This window comes from Phalaenopsis equestris, unplaced genomic scaffold (genome assembly GCF_001263595.1).
Source record: "Phalaenopsis equestris unplaced genomic scaffold, ASM126359v1 Scaffold000002, whole genome shotgun sequence".
Taxonomy (NCBI): domain Eukaryota; kingdom Viridiplantae; phylum Streptophyta; class Magnoliopsida; order Asparagales; family Orchidaceae; genus Phalaenopsis; species Phalaenopsis equestris.
The window spans coordinates 3,673,961-3,689,559 of NW_018164444.1; the positions used below are offsets into that span (position 1 = coordinate 3,673,961).

General features: G+C 34.6%; 1 protein-coding gene across 1 annotated transcript in view; it reads left to right on the forward strand.

Moving 5' to 3' along the window:
- The first annotated feature begins 4,569 nt into the window (after positions 1–4,569).
- Positions 4,570–15,599, forward strand: part of LOC110034895 — a 13,852-nt gene continuing 2,822 nt past the window's right edge. The window contains exons 1-4 of the mRNA XM_020739137.1: positions 4,570–4,638; positions 4,755–5,150; positions 5,834–7,418; positions 14,173–14,270. Coding sequence (XP_020594796.1) covers positions 4,621–4,638; positions 4,755–5,150; positions 5,834–7,418; positions 14,173–14,270 — 2,097 coding nt within the window. The 5' untranslated portion in view covers positions 4,570–4,620. The remainder of the gene's footprint in view (positions 4,639–4,754; positions 5,151–5,833; positions 7,419–14,172; positions 14,271–15,599) is intronic.

The window sequence follows — 15,599 nt, forward strand, 5'->3', positions numbered from 1 at the left end:
GTTTTGGCTATGATTTGGGAATATGAAAAAAAAAATTTGGAGTAAGACGGATTCTAGGAAACCTTATGATAAAACTAGGATTGAGTTAGCTATGATACCAAATGATACCAGAACTAATCAAAACCATGATAACAAAAACAAATTTTATTAAGTAAATTATTAGGGTTGCAAACACTATTCAAAACTAAAATGGAACTCAAGAAACACTAATCTAATGCTAGGATTGGATAAGGAGATCCGAGGGCAGCAGTGGTGTTAGCGAGGTGGTCGGGAGTAGGTGTGGTAGAGGGCGTGGAGTTTGTGTTTGGAATGGTTTGGTATGGTGGCCAATGATCAGGATTAAGGGGAAGGGCTGACATCAAGAGGAGGTGGCAGCAACAACTGGGGAAGGTGGTATGAGGGCCGTGACACTTCAGGGAAGGTGGTAGGAAGGTGGCAAGGTGAAAGTTGGGTGGCTGAAGAGATTGGACAACAGGTGTGGCTGTAGGAAAGGGGGCAACAGAGGAAAATAGAAAGATGTAGGTGCAGGCCGGTGCCTAAGGGTGGTAAGGGAGAGGGCAGAGAGGCAATTGGAGAGAATACAACACCACCTTGGATTAGGATATAACCGAAGTACCACCTGTCATCGAATATAGCCCTAGCATGGGAAGAAGACTCCACGTTGAAATCTCAAAGAAAGACACACAATAACATAACCCTAATTTCAACAAACATGCATATAAATAGAGAGAGAATGGGGGGAAACTAAAAATGAAATGGTTGGGGTGGGTCGGGGGGGTGGGGCTAAGCCGGTTCAGCCAGCTCCTCACAGCCCCACGTCACAGCAGTATATCAAAATATTGTGAAATACATAACCACAAATTTCCATATGAACGCTCAAAAAACCTAGCTAATTAGCCTGATAAAGGTACTTAGGGCTTTGGAAAGATTAAAAGGCATGTTCGAACATTCATATAATCCATCTCCAATCTTGAAAGTAGTCTTTTACTTATCCTCGAGTCTCATTTAATTCTGCTGATATCAATTACAATGCTCAATCTTAAAGAAGATGTAGATCTTTGCATTTATCCAACAAATCATCCACTCATTGGTTGAAGAATCCATCTTTGATGGTGATGTTGTTCTAAACTTTTTTATCAAAGCACATACTCAATGATCCATCATCCTTGCACACAATCAAAGTTGGTACAACACACGGGATTGTACTCTCATGAATTAGTTCCAGAGCCATATGATCCTCAGCCTTCTTGTGGAACACTTAGTAATATGATGATCGTATCTTCTAAGCTGGTCGTTAGGGAGCATCACTCTTGGAATGATATCTATGGTTTGTTAAATTTCTCATGGTGATGGTAATTCAGGTTATAGGATGTTGTCCAGAGCATCCTGAAACTCCTCCAACAAAGATTGCATTGCCTTAAGTTTTGGCTGTTTTAGCTTCCCTCTAGCATCACCAAGTTATTCCCACTAATGCAGCTTTCATGGCCTGTAGAACTATAATGTGATGTACTATAGATCCAATTTCTGCTTGAGCACTCATGACAATATATTATTTTAAATGTAAAAATACAATGCATTTCCCATCATTGATGACCATGAGTATGTGTTCTTGTAATGGCCATCATGAAGTATGCATCTGACAAACTGCCATAATCGAGCTAACTTGATTTAGCCGACATTCATTAGCCGGCATTCATAGGCATGACATTATATCCCCAATAAAAAAATTTACTAAACACCTCTTGTCAGTATTAAAATCATTCTTTTTTTTTCCCCATCTTAGTCTGAGAGCATGGCTTGAAATGTTTTTGGGTAGTTAGGCTTAACTCGTCTTTCATCTGGTCAGATATCACATTCTCACTACTATCATCATCAATAATCAACCAACATGTCTTCCCCTTTATAGTACGAGTACGGAAGATGTTATGCCTATGAAACCATTACTCTATCTTGGGTTCAATTGGAGAACTCATCGAACCACAAATATCTCACTCATTTATGGGAAGTTGATACTCATTTTCATTCTTCTCCTTTATGGAGCTTGCATTAGCTAGTTTTTCCACTGCGCCTGAAATAAATTATTATTTTTTTAAAGTTGGATGATATGTCCATCTTGATAACAATTGAAGCCTTCTTGGATATAAAGGCTTGGGGGTGCTGGATTGATCAACCTTTTCTCCTTCCAATTCTGATTTTTCTTTTCATGGGCTAAGGCTTTAATACTCTTGTCAGTGTGTTTTTGCTGCTCAACCCTGTAGCTGCACTTTGCTTGAAGGTTGGGTTGTTATATATGTTGTTATATTGCTTCTATGCCTTGATGGTTAAGATCTGATGTTATATTGCTTCTATGCCTTGATGGTTAAGATCTATACATTTAATATGGACTAGCAGGGCTGTAATTACACCACATTACTACTGAAAGGGATCAAATTGTCAATATATCGTGCTGTAGTGCTCTCCTTTGGCTCCACCAACTCATATTTTAATGTGAGTTGTTGAAAGTCAGCGGATGTACCCTTCCATGGATAGGTTTTTTTGTTGTAAATGGTGAAGCCTAAAAAAACCTTGCCTGTTATATTCTGGGAGATATTTCCATTGTATCTCCTTTTTCATCTTAGGCTAAGTCATGCTTTTTCTCTCACTTACACGTTGGTGTAGTTGCTTTAGGCTCTCCCATCATAAGGACACTTTTTGAGTTTAATAGCATCCAATTTAACTTTTTTGTCCGGTGGAATATCTTTGTATTCAATAATCCTTTCATTGGCTGGAGCTATTTAATGAACTTATTTGGTTTTATACGGCCAATAAAACCTAGCAAATCAATCTTCACGCCAAAGTCACTCTCTTCATGGGTACTCAACTGCTTTCAAAATCAGTGATCCTACACTATAATTAGAGAATCTCTCTTTGCATACCTTTTATGGTATGTTCTTGAACATCTCGTGGAGGATTTTTCCTTGGAGGCATTGTGGATTTCTTGTTGGGATTTAGCCAAGGGTGGTGGGTTTTGGGTTGGCCAAAGGTGAGAGGAGTTAGGGTTAGGGTGGAGAAGGGATATTTGTGTTCGTAGATGGATTTTTTTATCTGGATTTAGAGTTTGGAGTTGAGGATAATGAATCCATAAAATTTTTGGGTTTATATGGCTCTGATACCAAATGACATTTATATCGAGTTTCTAGATGGTGTTTTAGGATCGATAAAGAGGTTGGGTGTTGTGAGATGTGAAGGAAAGGGGGGAAAAATCTAAGAGACAAAGTTATTTTGAGGAGGAAATAGTGCAATTGCTACTGCCCCTGTGAAAAAACCCGTAAGGAGAAAGAGACCGACAGCTAGGTCGGCGATATATGGACATCGAAAGCTTTCAAAAACTTCTTTAGATCAAGATACAAACTCAACACTTGAAGGAGAAGAAAGCTACATGTCACACCCCACCATTTCAAGAGGGTTTAGCTATATCCCTTCAAAACATGAAAACACAAATTCTAGAGAAAACCAGAAAGAAGAAGTTCGACCTAAGAAACTCTAGAAGTTTCCACCACATTTTAGGAAATATTGGAAGGAAGAAACTTAAAAGAGAAATTCTAGGGTAATTTAGAAAAATCTAGAATCTTGTGTAAGGAATTATGTAGAACAATCTAGAAACTAAAATATTATAATGTAATCTGGAAAGTTCTATTGGTCTTGAGGGAGGGCTATAAATATAGCCCCTTCCCCCTCATTTGGAATCACCTAAGGTTTCTAATCAACAAGTTTATAAGTTTTTATTCCTTAGTGAAGTGTTCCTTTTATTTTCTACAACCTCTCCTTACCCCTTCCCCCTCATTTGGAATCACCTAAGGTTCCTAAGCAACAAGTTTATAAGTTTTTATTCCTTCGTGAAGTGTTCCTTTTATTTTCTACAACCTCTCCTTACTCCTTTCTTAGAGAGCTTTATTGTGTTTTTAGTCCAAGCACTGTGAGGGTTAGACTGACTTTGTGCTATAGAAGAGTGCTAAGGCCATACGAGTGACTTGAGAGAAATTTGTCCATGAAAGTTGATATCATAGCCAAATTAAAAGCATGACTAATGATTGCAAAAAGCATGCCATGGGTTCCGAGACCGCAATGTGGAGCCATCACACCAAATACGAGGAACAATATGATCTTGCTGCATCTAAACCACATGAGAGTTCTAAGAGCTTATCTCTGGTTTTGACTTGCACCTTGTTCGGGTGGAGGAGGTTATGAATGACACATTTCTTAAGGGCATTTTTTGGAATTACTTTTGTTATGCATTCTGACTAAACAAGTTATTTTAGCGCTTAAATATCTTCGGAATAATAGTAATATTCATATTTTGAGGAGCATTTACCTTTTCTCTTGTCACAACTTATTTAGCTCCTGAATTCTCATTTGTCAAAACTATGTTTGGGTTTTAAAGTTCATGTACGATAATTATTTCCTTTAATTAATGGCTGTTTTACTTGAATCCGAATGGCCCAATTACAAGTTTTAGCCTGCCATCCGGGTTAAATTTTGATTATACAATCTCATTTTTTTGTATTGATGTAATTTCACTCTGCAGATAACACGTGCAGAGCAAACTTATTTGCAAAAGGGAATCAGAGATTGCCATTGGACATGAAAATAATCCAAAAGGTTGCTTGCTTTCGAAAGGAATAATTCACAATGAGACTGCTTTTGGAACAAACGTAGGTATGAATGCATGAGGCAGCCGAATTCTGATATTGAATTTTTTTTTGGATAACATGCAGGGTTTGGAAAACGAAGGACTGTCATGTGCTGTTGAAAATGGGATGGCTGATTCTCATTGGGTTGGAGACTTTAGCTGGGCGAACAGCAGTGCTCGGGAGGAAATGGAATATGAAACTGCAGATATAAATTTATCATGTACAGAAAAAGAGTTCGAGCAATTTAAATCCTTCTTTTCCAAGTTTAAGGTTGTAGCAAGGGAGTTTTTCCTGCCTCCTGAAATGATAAGATTTGGACTGATAACTGAAAGATCGGTGCTGCCCTATGTGGGTGTTAGCGCCATGGGAGCATGGTTTGCCACACTTAAGTTCAATGGATGCTCTAGTTGTTCAGTGACACTGAAAGAAGGGGATGATCTCAAAAAGGCCTTGCAAGAGAACCACTCTCCAGTCATGCAGGTAGGTTTTTTTAACATTGTTAACTATCTTTTTCAATCGCGGTTCTAAAGTAATTACGGGGAATACTTTTTATTGCTGCTTCTGCTTAATACGACATTGGTTGATGTAATTTGATGACATATTATGCTAATGTTTGCAGTATATCTTATTAGAACCTTCCCAAGTTAGTTTACTTCTTAGTTTCACTTCACCTAGCCTTGGTTGTTGCTATGACTTTAGAAATTGTTTTCATTCGTTTAGGCGCACCTCTTCATGCTTGATTAGAGGCTTCTCGGGTTAAGTGTACTGGTAAATGGTAGTAGAATAGAGGTTTAAAGGTTTAATACTGTCTGAAATGAATCAGAACAAAATGTAACACTTTTTTTTCTCTTTCTTTTTCATTACCTTGTTCTTACTCCTTATGGTTTGTACTCACCAATGGAAGGTCAATCGTTAGTTGCACTTTGAAGTATTATTTTATGCTCAATGCATTTACTAAAAAAAATATTAGGGGTGCTGATAAATAAATACATATGTGCCAGCACTTTGCAATAGTAATTTATTGTAGTTAATCAATTGTATGTGGTATTGACTTTGAAATTTATGTACGAATCCAAATTCTCTTGATTACTTTTACACAATTATTAAATGTTGTATGGTATATTATTTTTGTAATGTCTCTTGCTAATGCTTATTTGCTATAGCTATATGTTGACAGACCCAAACTTGAGCCTGCTTTTCCATCAAACAGACCTTCAGTTGTTCTCTTTATTGATAGATTATCTGATTCGCTAGTGATCAGCGAAAAGAGTAAGTTAGCGCTAGATGCTCTGAGGAAGCTGAAGGAGCATTATCAGCCATCTTACACGGTGAGTAGAGTTGTAAACCTTGGTTATCCTCGAAGTACCGCAGTACAAGCCGTTTCTGAAAGTCAGGGCCCTGTTGTTTTAGACCCATTGAATCTTCATTTTTTGGAAGATTCTCTGGACCCTAAGTTAGTTAAAACCAAGGATAATGTTCCTATTGTAATTAGCAAAGGTCAAAGCATATTGTTAGATGGAACTGGTTCTTCTGCTCAGGGTAATGCAGTATATGATGCTTTGTTAGGTTTTATCAACAAGAGAAATCTCAAGAGGAAAAAAGAAAGTAAAATAAGTTTGCTAGCGAAGGAAAATGGTTTCCAGTTATTATCTGATGATTTTGAAGTCCAGGTAATAGATTCTTCACCATCTTACAATCAATACAACCAATTGAGTGACATGAATAAGAAATTGGTAACAAGCCTAGGAAGTCAAACTTTGGAGCTTCATCAACCACCAAATGAAGATTCTGTAAACAAACTGGATGATTCACTAGCTGCTATTGATGTACCAGTAGTAGATGATGGTATACAACCTGCACATGGAGATTCTGAATATGACATTCAGAAATATCTGGAAGTGGAAAAACATAACCCAAATGAACTTGGTGTGCAAGTTCAAGAGACCAAGGATGCTTTTGGCAAATATTTCAGTTCCCTAGTCAATGAAGACGATAAAAATTATGTGGTTGAGCAAAAAGTGCCCTCTGTTGGGACATGTATGGATAAAGATACTGTTGATGCTGTTGGTTGCAGCTCAAGCTGTAGAGAAACTGCAGAAAAAGTGTCACTTCTTGATCCTATTGAGGATTTCAGTGGAAATGATGGGTCTCAGGTTGAGAAAAATGTGAGTATGCCGAGTGAGGATCAAATTCAGCATCAACCTTTTCAGTTTTCCTTTTTCTTTATTGATGGTGGATATCGATTGCTGAATTCACTGACTGGCAGTTCAAATATTCCCTCTCTTGTTTTACTGGATCCTATTACGCAGCAACACTTTGTCTTTTCTGAGGATCGAGACTTTGATTACTATTCCTTGTTTAATTTTGTGGAGAAGTTTTTAAATGGAAGTCTCTCTCCATATCAACCGTCAGCATCTTCTATAGCGAGTTTCAAGGAGGCTCCACAACCACCATTTGTGAACCTGGACTTCCATGAGGTTGATGCTATACCTCGAGTGACGACTAGCACATTCTGTGAACTCGTTTTTGGTTTTAATCCTTGCAATACTGGAAGTGCATTTCCGACTTCCCAAGTGAAAATTTTTGGGGCTGCCTGGAAAACTGATGTCTTAGTTCTCTTCGGTTCTTCATGGTGTGGATTTTGCCAAAGGATGGAGCTACTTATACGTGAAGTATATCGATTTTTCAAAAACTTGAAGAATATATTGAAATGTGAATCTGGTGTCAACAATCCAGTGTGCTTTGAAGGTATTTACTTGTTGTTTTACTTATACAAGTAGCTGTTGTTAATCCTACGAGTCTCTCTCTCTCTCTCTCTCTCTCGCTCGCTCGCTCGCTGGAACTGCTGATTCATTGATTGAATAATTTTTCCAAGTGTAAATTTGCTGTTAGTATTCAAAAAACAATGCATAGCTCGCTCGCTCGCTTGCTGGAACTGCTGATTCATTGATTGCATAATTTTTCCAAGCGTAAATTTGCTGTTAGTATTCAAAAAACAATGCATACAATATGATAGGAGGTTAGCTAGAAGCAAGTTTGCACAATTATGAAAGCAGGAGGTGCTGAAACGTTGAAGCTGCAATAATGATTTTTATGAATGTCATAAGCATTTTAGCAAATTTCTGCCTGCGTAGAGTTTTTCTTGCTGTACATACAAAATATAATTCATTCATATATGCACATAAGTGAATTGCATATGGATGTTGTTAGCTCTAGTATTCTGCCATCCTGCAGTAGCGGTAAACTTGCTGCAAAACTGTATACAATCTAAATTAAGAAGCATGCTGCCTTGTGATGGTATTGGATAGCAAACGGAGAATATGTGCCATCATCTTAATTAGTCTTATTCAAACCATAAAATGAATTAGAAAAAAAAATTAAGAGGCCAATATATTTGAGCATGCAATTGTTATACGCAATATATTAAGCACAATAAGATGTCTCTGTTTTTGGAAAATTTTCTAATCTGCAAGCCAAAAAGAGAGCTTCATTTTAAAATGGATCTTTAAACTAATTTTGAATTTTTATATTCTTTTTGTGGGATATAAAACTTTTTTTTATTTAAAGGCTACTAATTAGTAAACCCTCATGATGTGCTAATAAACAAAGAAAGAAAAATACTTGAGCGTGAGAACCCTTTGTGAATTCCATCAAGACGCTTTGCGTGTGCTTGTGTGCGCTTTTTTTTGTGTGCATCCACCACTCATCCAAAGGGCTTTTTGCACATACTCTTGCATGCATCCCGCTCACGACTTTGCGAGTTGTGCGTGCTGCATATGCTTGATGTATATCCTTCTAGCAGCTTGGCTAGCCTCTTTTTCCTTCTTCGAACTCCTCACTTCTCTATGAACGTCATTCTCTTTTTCTCGTTCCAATTGTTTTAGTTATCTCCTCACCTCTTTTTTTGTAGCTCTTCTCAGCCCACTTCATCTCTCCTTTCTTTTGCTCCGCGGTATCCCTTCTTAGTGGTTTCAAGGGTTTTGCTAGTTCCAACCTTTTCACAACTTTGGTCTTCAATCAACTCAAGTTTTCTTTGCTTTTGGGTTCTATGATTTTGATGGTCCCTTCTAACCCACCATCGCCACCCGCTACCCTAGTTGCCCCAGCCATTTTTGAGGTTCCTTCACCTTTTGTTTATACCTCTTGCTATTTTGCTAATTTAGTGGGTGGGTAGTCGATTCTAATTTCTATACAATCTTCATTACTCTTTCATGAAGTTGAAGGTTCTCATGTACACAAGCAAGCCTCCTCTTTCCAAAACAAACATGTACTTTCTTTAACTAATGCAAAGATCACAAAATTACCTTGACCATTCACTTTCACTATTGTTGTAAATTCTTTTCTTGTCATCTAAACATGGATATCTTTCACAAATTTAGACACGGATATCTTTGAGAAATTTATGTCAGATTTGCAATTCATCGGAGAATTTCAGTTAGTCTCTTAGATTGTTGTCGTACTATTATCAGACTTTATTGATAGTTAAATTATACCAAACTTTTTTTCTCGGCATACATATTATGTCAACGAGTTACTCAATTGAATCCCCCAAGTATATATATAATATGCATTCACAGGTAATAGTCATAACCACCGAAATTAGAAGTATACAATTGGAGCTTTGACTGCACTGAATGATGTAGCAATATTGTTAAGTTGTTTTGTTTGCACATGGTGACCTTTCGATGAGTTAAAAGTGAGTTGCCACATAGTTTATGTGTTCGTAAAAATTGTAGCATATATGCTCGGAAATGCATGATATGAAAAACATAGAAGTTGTAGAAATTTTGTTAGCTAAGAAACACCACCAAAATCATCCAATTCCATTAAGAAATTATTGCATTATGGCTGAAATAGCGAGATATTGCAAAACAACGAGTTACCCACTTGGGTCAGCTGTTGCAAAACAGATTTCAGTTTCTCGAACTTTTATAGAAAATGTAGCATATCCGGTCGTAATTCTATGAAATGGATAACATAAAAGTTGTAGAAAATTTTCTTAGCTTTCCAACACTACTAGAATCATTTCATTCTGCTAAGAAATGGTCTCGTTATGGCTAAAATAGCGAGATAGGGTCAGCTGTTTCAAAGCAAATTTTAGTTTCTCGAACAATCATAAAAGCTGTAGTAAATCAGCTTGGAACATAAAAGTTTTAGAGAATTTTGTTAGTTTTCTAACGCCACCGATATCATCCAATTCCGTTAAGAAATGATTGTGTTATGGCTAAAATCACAAGGTAGGGTAAGCTGTTGCAAAACAGATTTCAATTTCTCGAACGTTCGAAAAAACTCTAGCAAATCCTTTGGGAATTGGATGAGATGGATAACATAAAAGGTATCTAAAATTTTGTTAGCTTTCTAACGCCACCAAAATCATCAAATTCTATTAAGAAATGGTGTCGTTATGGCCAAAATAGTAAGATAGGGTCAGCTGTTGCAAAACAGATTTCAGTTTCAATTTGAAAAAAACTGTAGCATATCCTCTAGGAATTGGATAAAGTGGATAACATAAAAGTTATAGAAATTTTTTGTCATCTTTTCTTAGCCATCTAAATCATTCAATTTCGTTAAGAAATGGTCGCGTTATGGTTGAAATAGCGAGGCAGGGTCGGCTGTTATAAAACAGATTTCAGTTTCTCGAATGTTCATTAAAATTATAGCGCATCTGCTTGGACTTGGATGAAGTGGGTAACATAGAAGCCGTGGACAATTTTGTTCGCATTCCAGCACCACTAAAATCATTCAATTTTGTTAAGAAATGATCACATTATGGCTGAAATAATCTGATAAGGTTGGCTGGTGCAGAACAGATTTCAGTTTCTCGAACATTAAGAACTGGGCCGTATTCTTCTTCTGCTTCAAGTGGCAAATTATATCATTGATTACTTGAGCTTATATCTTCAATATGTAGGCGTGGACTTCTCCTGGTAGCAATGATGAGATTGCTAGTAGATTTCATGAGCTTGTTCCTGAGATGACACTTGATTTTTCTTGAGTTGCATGAATTTCAGGAGTTATGAGTTGAGTTTATTGTTATTTTATTCCACATTATTTTATTTTAATATCATTATTAGAAACACCATTTCAGCTTAATTTGGTTATTAGTGATGATGATGTCCCTCTTCCTTGTATGAACAAATAATACTTGAAGTTTATTATGGTACTATTGCTTGGTATATGCTCCTTTGACTTCATCTCCAAGTAAGATTGACCCTTCGTTTTTCAAACTTTAGAATTTTGTATGATGACTATTTGTTAATGGTAGTGTTTGCATCTAGGTTGAGCTTCTACCAATGCAAGACTTTCATGGTAGCTAGACCTGGTATTTTTTACAGTTCTGGACGGTAGGTTTGAAGCAGCATAAATTTTTTGTTTAATAATTATGATAGCTTATTATTTGTCAGGAAATCCGTAAAATAAGTACACTGAGTTCAGTTTCCCTTTTTGATTCGTAACAAGTGCAATTTTGAATGAAATTTAAGTATTTTTTAAGCTATTAAGACATTGAGAAGGAATGAAGAATTAACGTTTGTTTCTCTAGATTCATGAAATATGAATGGCAATTGCTAGGAGCTGGTTCAAACAAAAGAGACATTGAGAAGGAATGAAGAATTAATGTTTGTTTCTCTAGATTCATGAAGTATGAATGGCAATTGCTAGGAGCTGGTTCAAACAAAATCTAGAATAATGGTTTAAATTGACTTCTTTCAAGTTCCTCTAATTTGTGCATTGGGTTTTTATGCGATAATAAAAGATGTACTTTTGATTCAACGTTATTTCTTAGGCTATTCTTGCTTTCAAAGTCTCAATTACTTTCTCCTATTTTGGGAACATAGTATTTTTGTGAGTTTTGATATACTTATGATTGATTGTTATCAAATGGCTTAACTTTTCAATTATTTTATTGGGGCATTTACATGCGTACCACCAAAGTCCTGTATATTTGCATATCTTACATACAAACTTTACTTTCTTACATTTATACTGCTGAAATCTTTCAAATCACATCACAAATAACACTATTTTAACTTTTATCAAGTAAAATACATATTTCATACTTAGGTAAGGTGGCATGTATGTAAAATTTGAAGTTTAGGTGTTGGACATGTGAATACATAATAATTGAGTGGTATGTATGTAAATCTTTCATTTTTATTTTCCTTGTGAACGTGCAAATCATATAGCATTTTTTTTAATCCCCTCAAACAAATGGTATATGAGCTCTATGTATTTACATATGTAAAGTCTAAAATTCAAATATCAAATAAATTAAATTTTATATGATTTATATATCTTTATGAATTAATTTAACAATTTTTATATGACACTCTATTCTGCCAAATTTTTTATATTTATTTATGTTACATTCTAGGTTTAATTTTATATGAAAAATCATTAATATTAATTTATAACATATTAAATGTATTTCATTATGTATATTTTTCAATGTAATTTTATTTTAAAAGATTATATAAATAATTATGAGTACTTAAATATTGAATATGCAAGTTTATAAAAATTATGTAATATGTAACTAATAACCAGGGAAAATAATATCTCAGCATTTCATTTACAAACAACCAAACAACTTTTTATTATTCAGAATACATTGATTTTATTTTACTCTGCATGCATTAACTAAACAGAAAAAAAAAAAAATTCCTTGCACTTAGAATATACTGATTTTATTTTACTCTGCATGCATTGACCCAAAAAAAAAAAAAAAATCCCTCTACTTACTTTACAGACAACCAAACCTCTCGGTATTCAAAATACATTGCATACATAATACACAAAATTTCTTTTACACTGCATTCACTTTTCAGCCGACCAAACGACCTCCTAATCAAATGCCGTATTTTGAAATGTAGTATCTTTCGTTTGCATTGCTGTGGTAATGCAGGAAAACAAACAACTCCTATATCCATATATTTCTCCTCAATTTTATTCAATCAGCTTCTTTCACAACTTTATCATTTTACTACAAATGCTCCATTCCCATGACCACCCAACCGTCAACACCAATTTATTCTTAAATATTATGGCTAAAGGTTTTATTCTCAGGTCACGTGATATCCTCTTACTTTCAAGATTTCATGGGCTTAAAATGTTATTTTAGTGTCTTTTTTCACTCCATATCTCAATGGATATCTCACATGATCATGAAGTTTTAACAGATGTATCATATTTAAGCTAACTCAACCATCTTTGGATTAATATATAGTGTGATTGATAATTTTTTAATTTTTTTCTTCAGCAAAAAGATCTTTCTAAAAGCTTGGTAATATGTTTGTTGAATTTATCGTCTTCACTTCTTCATTCTTAAACAATATCCATATCTCTATTTTTAATACGTTCTTAGTTGATTCTTTGGTTATTATGATTTGTTTCCATTAAGTCTAGAATTTTAACTATCTTTTATAAAGCATTCTTAAACTTGATGAAACTTAGCCAAAATTATTTGTTGAATGACAACGTCATTAAAAATAGGATGATAACATGGTAATTTACATTTCCACATTATTTGAGACAATAATTGGCATAAAACCTATGTGAATTTTCGTTCTAAGTTTATCTTCAGACATTCCTTACACAATTGAATTCAGGGAGTTTGTGGACCTTGATTATTTAACTGGATTATATCTGAAGCCCACCTGAGATTTTTAGTTCTGGACTTCTACTAATATTCATTTTTCAAGCACCATAAAATTGATCATAAGTCCAAGAAACTAGGATAGTCAAATGCCCGTGACAGAAACCTCAAGCCCTGCCAATGCAGAGGACCACTCATGCTCGCTGCCTGCATAGTTGTAAAGCTGCATGAAAAAATTGAATTCCCATAAAAAGAAAATGAAAAATTAAAAAATAACCATGTAAGTATGTTACTTGTCATTTATCTCCACATAATTGTTATTATTTCTCTCTACTAAAAACATTTTTTTACTTCGTCAGCAAGCTAATTCTGGACTGGCTTTACATGAATAAAGTGTAAAACTTAATTTCAGATAGGGACATTGCCAAACTTTTACTTTGCTTCAAGTAAGACAACTCATTCGAGTTTGAAACTTCTACCTTCATATTTGTTTGACATTCTTAGAATGCAGGAAATATCAATTTATGCAAGTTCCGTTTTGCACTTTTTTATTCTTACCCCATTTTTTATTTTTTTGCCAAACTTGGGCTTTTATGAATACAGATTTCTAATTTATGCAAGTTCCGTTATATGTTTTTGCACTCTTTTATTCTTACCCCATTTTTTATTATTTTGCCAAACTTGGGCTTTTATGAATACAGATTTCACAAGGCCTCATAACTTCCCTGGGGCACATGCATGGATGACCATGCACATGTAAAACACACTTGTTTATACTTGAAAGGATTTACTGAGTTTTGTGGGCACAAAAGTGTTTTGTTTCGCTTAAAATCTTTGAACTGTTCCTTATTAGCAGAACTGTTTAGACCTGTTTGTATGATGAATTCATTATCTTTAAATGTATACCAGATAACAGAGGTGATTTGGTTGAATATAATTTACCCTTTATTTTCTTGATGGACTGCGCACAAAATGATTGTGGTTCCTTCCTGAAGTCAGCGGGCAGGGTATGTGTTCTATAATTTCTTATTTGTTAATTTGAGGATGAAGTTCTACGTTAACTTGAAGGATTCATCAGATTTTATGACTGTATTTTGTGTGGATATATATAAAATGATTCCATTGGTATGTTATATATATTGCTAATCTGATTGGATATATATAAAATGTTTTCAATATTTGTGTGCATGTATGTATGTATGTATTTATTTATTTATCATTCATATGCTACCTTTTGTTCTAAACATACTCTGTTAATTAAGAGGCATGCATGAAGTAACTATTCGTGGTAAATGATCTTGAAAACGGTGAATGACTTATTTTTGTTTATCATTTTTCCAACTAGAAATCGTGTTGTACTGGTATTTACTGCTTTGATGAGGTTATCTTCATCATAGATAGCTTTAAGTTTTTAAATTCAGTTTCGAAATTCGGTTTGGATTCATTGTTACATAAGTTTTTGTTTCTTTAGTTTTGATATTTTTTTCGTTTGATTTAGAGTATTAAAAACTAAACTTTAAATATTTTGCATTCACATTTTAATTTAGTAAATTTATGTATAAATTAAAATTGATATTAATATTTATGATAGAGAGAATTTGATAATCTTCTTTTATAATCCACTGTAAAATGAATTATTCATAATATTAATGTAATAGTATATATATGCAATATAATAATATGGTTGCTATTTAAATGTATAATGATGCATGACCGAATCCTTTTTTATTGTATATTTTCGAAGGTTCAACTATTTTCACTTCATCTTTTCCTTACATTGTAATTTTTTTTTGTGGCATGTTAAACTTGAGGCTTATTTGGTTTGCGTAACATTTTACGATGAAAGAATCGTGTTTAATCTTATGCTTATACGTCTTCAGCAATGTGAATTAGATTATTTAATTTATTTTACCCTTGCTTAGGTATTTAATTATGCTTTGTTTGCAACAACAACAACAACAACAACAAAGCTTTAATCCCACTACGTGGGGTCGGCTACATGAATCATTTTTCTCCACTGCATCCTATTTAGTGTCATATTTTTATTTAGTTCTAGTAAATTAAGATCATTTTTAATACAATAAGCCTAAGTCTTCCTAGGTCTACCTCTGCCTTTCTTAACACAAGTCGAATCTAAAACATCTACTCTCCTAATCGGATCATCAGATGGTCGACGTGTAATGTGACCAAACCATCTAAGACGACTTTATCTAATTTTGTCTGTCACAAGAGCTACACCAACCCTATCACGAATATATTCATTCAGCATTTTGTCTCTAAGTGTAAAGCCACTCATCCACCTAATCATTCTCATCTCGGCAACACTTAACTTATTA